The sequence below is a fragment of the Sinocyclocheilus rhinocerous genome, unplaced genomic scaffold, assembly GCF_001515625.1.
Source record: "Sinocyclocheilus rhinocerous isolate Xijiao unplaced genomic scaffold, SAMN03320098_v1.1 scaffold3283, whole genome shotgun sequence".
Classification (NCBI taxonomy): domain Eukaryota; kingdom Metazoa; phylum Chordata; class Actinopteri; order Cypriniformes; family Cyprinidae; genus Sinocyclocheilus; species Sinocyclocheilus rhinocerous.
In genome coordinates, this window is record NW_015650698.1 from 200,926 (window position 1) to 207,375 (window position 6,450).

At 27.8% G+C, this 6,450-nt stretch overlaps 2 protein-coding genes across 4 annotated transcripts in view; both read left to right on the plus strand.

The window, feature by feature from the left end:
• LOC107712284 (A-kinase anchor protein 9-like) overlaps nucleotides 1-2,871 on the plus strand; it is a 137,848-nt gene extending 134,977 nt beyond the window's left edge. The window contains exons 30-32 of the mRNA XM_016517495.1: nucleotides 1,903-1,947; nucleotides 2,021-2,142; nucleotides 2,859-2,871. Coding sequence (XP_016372981.1) covers nucleotides 1,903-1,947; nucleotides 2,021-2,142; nucleotides 2,859-2,871 — 180 coding nt within the window. The remainder of the gene's footprint in view (nucleotides 1-1,902; nucleotides 1,948-2,020; nucleotides 2,143-2,858) is intronic.
• A 248-nt stretch (nucleotides 2,872-3,119) lies between these two features.
• LOC107712293 (A-kinase anchor protein 9-like) overlaps nucleotides 3,120-6,450 on the plus strand; it is a 21,209-nt gene continuing 17,878 nt past the window's right edge. For all 3 annotated transcript variants that reach the window (XM_016517502.1, XM_016517503.1, XM_016517504.1), the window contains exons 1-4: nucleotides 3,120-3,164; nucleotides 3,238-3,372; nucleotides 4,465-4,839; nucleotides 6,070-6,130. In XM_016517502.1, the coding sequence (XP_016372988.1) occupies nucleotides 3,129-3,164; nucleotides 3,238-3,372; nucleotides 4,465-4,839; nucleotides 6,070-6,130 (607 nt within the window). In that variant the 5' untranslated portion in view covers nucleotides 3,120-3,128. The remainder of the gene's footprint in view (nucleotides 3,165-3,237; nucleotides 3,373-4,464; nucleotides 4,840-6,069; nucleotides 6,131-6,450) is intronic.

The window sequence follows — 6,450 nt, forward strand, 5'->3', positions numbered from 1 at the left end:
CGGTATCGGTATCGGCCAAAATGAGTTGAAAAATATCGTCAAAAATCCAATATCGTGCATCCCTAAATAAATATATTATATATTTTATAAATATATAAAACATATTGTGTTTATATATGTGGTCATCCGATATTCTATTTGGCCGATAAGTGTTGGGACTTTTATTTTGACAGCGCGCTCCCTTTCTCCTTCATTAGTTTACTTTCTTTAGTTTCGTTTATTATACTTTAGCCTTTGTTTAACAGTTCTGTCTAATAATTCAAAGGAAAATGCTATACCACTTTTCATATATTCATTCTCTTACTATACTATATAATTATCATACAATAATATGATTACGGAATCAAGAAGTTCATATCTATATCAGACATTATAAATGTGTTATTTACTATTTTTAAATCAAATAATAATTTAATAATTAAAAAAATGTAATTGTTTTTTTTTTATTAATAAAGTATTTAACATTTAAATAATAGTATGACATCACATCAGCTTTATCTGCCTTCAGAAAAATCTGTATCAGCCACTAAATATGGCTATAAAATAAAATATTTTATTTAATTTATTTAATATATTATTGTTATTATGAAATATTATTCATAGAGGACCTACATATTTTGGATGCGATTAATCGATTTGACAGCATTATTTATTATATAATTTTTTGAATATTAATAATAATAAGTATTATTATATATCAATATTGATACGTAATTACAGAATTTAGGCAAAATACAAGCAAGCACAGGAAACGTGATTTTATTTTAAATCACTTTTTTACTAAAATCTTATTTTATCAGAAAAGTTTTTTTAATAGTTTTTTTTTATTTAACTTTAATAACTGTGGTTTGTAGGGCTACACAATTTAACCAAAAAAATAATAATTTTTTTAATTATAATTATTATTATTATTACTAAAATAAAAATATTATATAATAGGGCCGCACAATTTGGGCAAAAATTGTGTGATTTTATATTGATTTGGCGATAAAATAATTGTCACACACATACATGTATATATTTATAGAAATAATTACATGTGTATATATATATTCATATTTATATATTATTTATATTATACATAAATATAAATATATATTACATGTATTTCTAAAATATTTACATGTATGTATGTGTGAGTATAGATATATACATAAAAAAATTATTTTACATCAGCTTTATCTGCCTTCAGAAAAATCTGTATCAGCCACTAAATATGGCTATAAAATAAAATATTTTATTTAATTTATTTAATATATTATTGTTATTATGAAATATTATTCATAGAGGACCTACATATTTTGGATGCGATTAATCGATTTGACAGCATTATTTATTATATAATTTTTTGAATATTAATAATAATAAGTATTATTATATATCAATATTGATACGTAATTACAGAATTTAGGCAAAATACAAGCAAGCACAGGAAACGTGATTTTATTTTAAATCACTTTTTTACTAAAATCTTATTTTATCAGAAAAGTTTTTTTAATAGTTTTTTTTTATTTTTTATTATATGTTCCATTTTAATTAATTTAAAAAAAAATAATTGTGTGTTTTTTGTCATTTTTATTTATTTATTTATGTATTTATTTTGTGTGTGTGTGCATGTATTAATTTTTATTTCAATTTTAGTGCATCACGTTAAGCTAAAAATTTAGGAATGTTGCCGTGGCAACTAACAAATAAAATTAGTAATTTTTAAAAATGTTTTATTTTTTATTTTTAGTTTTAATTATTATTATCAGAAATTATTTCAGTAATAATTAATAATAAATTCAATCGTTATTGCATAATTGTCCATTTTTATCAGAAAAATTGCATTGATTTTTCCCCCCTGAATCGTGCCGCTCCAGTCTGGATTCTGGGCTCATTGTTGATGTTGTTTGTGTGCAGGAGAGAGAGATGAGCATCGCTCTGCTGAAGGATCAGCTGCACAGGGTGAGTCTCCACACGCTCTGATGGGATGCTCGCTTTGACCTTTGACCTTTGACCTGTGCTGGTTTCTCTGCAGGCCTCACAGGAGGGCGACGAGCCCACGGCGGAGCTGCTGCTGGAGCTGCAGGAGGTCAAAGGTGAAGCGGCCGCCACCAAAGAGAAGCTGAGGAGCTCCCGGGAGCACAGCCTCAAACTGCAGTATATATATATATATATTGTATAATATAAGCCATATATATGATGGTAATTTCCAAACATTTAAATAATCAAAATAGTACATTTACCATATTATGCATTAATTAATGAATAAAGTATTATTATGTCATACATGACACAAAGAGCAAAACAATTTACCCTCACTCTGGTGTAATGCATTAGGAAATCGTTATGTGAGTGCACGTGTCTGTATCTTGAAAATAATGCATTACAACTTTATTAAAGGGGTCATATGATGCGATTTCAAGTTTTCCTTTCTATTTATATTATACATAAATATAAATATATATTACATGTATTTCTAAAATATTTACATGTATGTATGTGTGAGTATAGATATATACATAAAAAAATTATTTTGGATGCGATTAATCGATTTGACAGCATTATTTATTATATAATTTTTTGAATATTAATAATAATAAGTATTATTATATATCAATATTGATACGTAATTACAGAATTTAGGCAAAATACAAGCAAGCACAGGAAATGTGATTTTATTTTAAATCACTTTTTTACTAAAATCTTATTTTATCAGAAAAGTTTTTTTAATAGTTTTTTTTTATTTTTTATTATATGTTCCATTTTAATTAATTTAAAAAAAAATAATTGTGTGTTTTTTGTCATTTTTATTTATTTATTTATGTATTTATTTTGTGTGTGTGTGCATGTATTAATTTTTATTTCAATTTTAGTGCATCACGTTAAGCTAAAAATTTAGGAATGTTGCCGTGGCAACTAACAAATAAAATTAGTAATTTTTAAAAATGTTTTATTTTTTATTTTTAGTTTTAATTATTATTATCAGAAATTATTTCAGTAATAATTAATAATAAATTCAATCGTTATTGCATAATTGTCCATTTTTATCAGAAAAATTGCATTGATTTTTCCCCCCTGAATCGTGCCGCTCCAGTCTGGATTCTGGGCTCATTGTTGATGTTGTTTGTGTGCAGGAGAGAGAGATGAGCATCGCTCTGCTGAAGGATCAGCTGCACAGGGTGAGTCTCCACACGCTCTGATGGGATGCTCGCTTTGACCTTTGACCTTTGACCTGTGCTGGTTTCTCTGCAGGCCTCACAGGAGGGCGACGAGCCCACGGCGGAGCTGCTGCTGGAGCTGCAGGAGGTCAAAGGTGAAGCGGCCGCCACCAAAGAGAAGCTGAGGAGCTCCCGGGAGCACAGCCTCAAACTGCAGGAGGAGATCGAGGTACTTCCTGTCCACTTCAGCTTAGCTTCCTGTCTGCTTCCTCTAGTGCTTGATGAAGGAACCACAAGAGCTTCATGGGATTGTTATGGAGTTGCCTAATATTTTACATACAAGTATGAAATTAAATGATCGAATGAGTAACCTTAATCTCATATTTTAGTTCTACAAGTGTGTTTTTGAATTTTGTGAACTTTTTGAAAATTACAGTTTGAAAATTAAAGAACTTTCTGTATTTTAAAATGATTTATTTTAATTTTACATTTTAATGATTTTATAAATTTTTAGCGTTTCATTTCGATTGTTTTTATTTTTATTAAGTCCCTTATTTATTTTAATCCTACATTCTTATTTTATTAATTTTTACTAAGTGTTTTATTTTGTTTTATCTTAACATAATTTAAATTGTACATGCTTATGATTTCATTATTTTTTTAGTGTTTTATTTTGATTGTTTTTTTTTATTATTATTTATTCATTTCAATTGGCTTTTTATGATTTCATTAATTTTAGCATGCAAAACTTAAAAACATTTACTTATTTTAATTTTACGTTTTTATTATTTTATACATTTTTATTAAGTGTTTTCTTTCAGTATGTTATGATTTAATTAATTTAGTATGTTTTGATCGTTTTTATTTTTAAATTGTTTGTTTTAATTGAAATTTTTAATTAATTTTAGTATGTTTTGATCGTTTTTATTTTTAAATTGTTTGTTTTAATTGAAATTTTTAATTAATTTTAGTATGTTTTGATCGTTTTTATTTTTAAATTGTTTGTTTTAATTGAAATTTTTAATTAATTTTAGTATGTTTTGATCGTTTTTATTTTTAAATTGTTTGTTTTAATTTTACACTTTTTTGATTTAATTCATTTTAGCACGTTTTGTTTTGATGGTTTTAATTTTTAAATGATTCATTCATATTAATTTTGCATCCGAAATAGCCGGCCGTGTTGATGTTGTTGGATATTCTCGTGAAACATTTGGCACAGATGCGACTGGTCTATTTTCCTGCATTTATTGGCACACACAGCAGACAGAAATCAAGTGTGTTATGTCTGCTGGTGTTGTTATAGCTGTGGTGTCTCTCTCAGGTCAGAGACGCGTGCATCGCTGAGCTGAAGGACAAAGTTCAGGAGCTCCAGACCGCTTTGGCCAAATCCAGCGAGGAGCCGCTACAACAAGAGAAAAAGAAAGGAGGCAGCAGAGAGCATCATGGGATGGACAAAAGCAGGAGCTCCTCGTCCTGTGTGGACGTGTGTGTGCAGACGGATCCGTCCGGAGCCCAGGAGCTGCAGGAGGTGATGCTGGGATACGAGGAGAAGATCGCACAGATGCAGGAGCTGCACGCGGCTGAGATCCTGGACATGGAGGCCAGACACATCTCTGAGAGCGAGAGCCTGAGGAGAGACAGCCAGCAGCTGGAGGACGAGTGCAGAGCGCTCAGACACAAGCTCAGGACCGCGCAGGTCACATCAACTACTACTTTTCTGTTTTTATTTTTAGATTATTTCATTATTGTAATTTTACATTTTAACCATTTAATGAATTTGTATTTTATATATGTGACCCTGGAACACTGAAATTGAGATTTATACATCCTCTGAAAGCTGAATAGATAATCTTTCCATTGATGTATGGTTTGTTAGGATAGGACAATATTTGGTCGAGATACAACTATTTGAAAATCTGGAATCTGAGGGTGCAAAAAAAATCTAAATATTGAGAAAATCATCTTTAAAGTTGTTCAAATGAAGTTCTTAGCAATGCATATCACTAATCAAAAATTACATTTTGATATATTTACGGTAGGAAATTTACAAAATATCTTCATGTATATATATATATATATATATAGTTTAATTAATTTATCCATTCACTATAGGGAAATACAAACATTATCAATGTATCACATTTAAATAATCACACAAAAAATTAAATACATTAAAGTATTGAATCACTTGAAACAAAAGGAATATATTTGATACATTTGACATAGATGAGTTATTTTATATTATTTTTTTATTCATAATTTAAATTAGTTGTTCATTTTTATATTTTTATTTATATTTAACTTTTAATTACATTTTAATTAAATTTCTTTTTTTTTGTTATTTTAATGTATATATAGTTTTTATTAATTTTTTATTTTAGTTATAGTTATTTTAGTTCATCAAGTTAAACTGCATGAAAATGAGAAATGTTCCCTTGTCTGTAGTTTTTATAAATTTGAATTAGTTTTTCATTTTTATATTGTTAATTTTTTGTTTTATTAATTTTTTGTTTTTGTCTTTTTTATTATTATTATTTAATATATCTATATAGTTTTTATTAATTTTTACTTCGGTTTTAGTTATTTTAGTACGTCAAGTTAAAGTAAATGGGAATGAGAAATGTTGCTTGGCAACTATCTGAAATAAAATAATTTAAGTTTTTGTATATTTTATTTTATTTCAGTTAATGTTTAGTTTATTTCAACTTATTTCTGAAGTTGAGGATCTTATTACATCTTGATCAACATTTATGAAAGTAGTTATTTGGTTTTTAAATAACATGCACTAATGAATAATTCATAATAAAACCAGAGACATTGATTAAGAAAAGAGTCAATTCTCCTTTAAATTAAAATGAATGTGTCTAAATGTATTTATATTATTGTGGATGGTTTGTAATATCAGATGGTGATTTTTCTTCGTCAGGCTCCGTCAGTGAGGTCTGAACACTCAGCCGTCTCTCCGTTTAAAGACGGATACGCCAGTGGTGAGAGATTTATTATTACTACAACAACTAGATATTCATTTTATGTTCTGGGTTATAAACACTAGTGTTTAAAGCATCATTACTCCAGTCTTCAGTGTCACATGATCTTCAGAAATCATTATAATATGCTGATTTGCTGCTCAAGAAACATTTATGATTATTATCAATGTTGAAAACAGTTGTGCTGCACAATATTTCTGTGGAAACTGTGATACGTTTTATTTTTCAGGATTCACAGATTAATAGAAAGTTCAAAAGAACAGCATTTATTTGAAATAAAAATGTTTTGTAACATTATAAATGTCTTTACTGTCACTTTT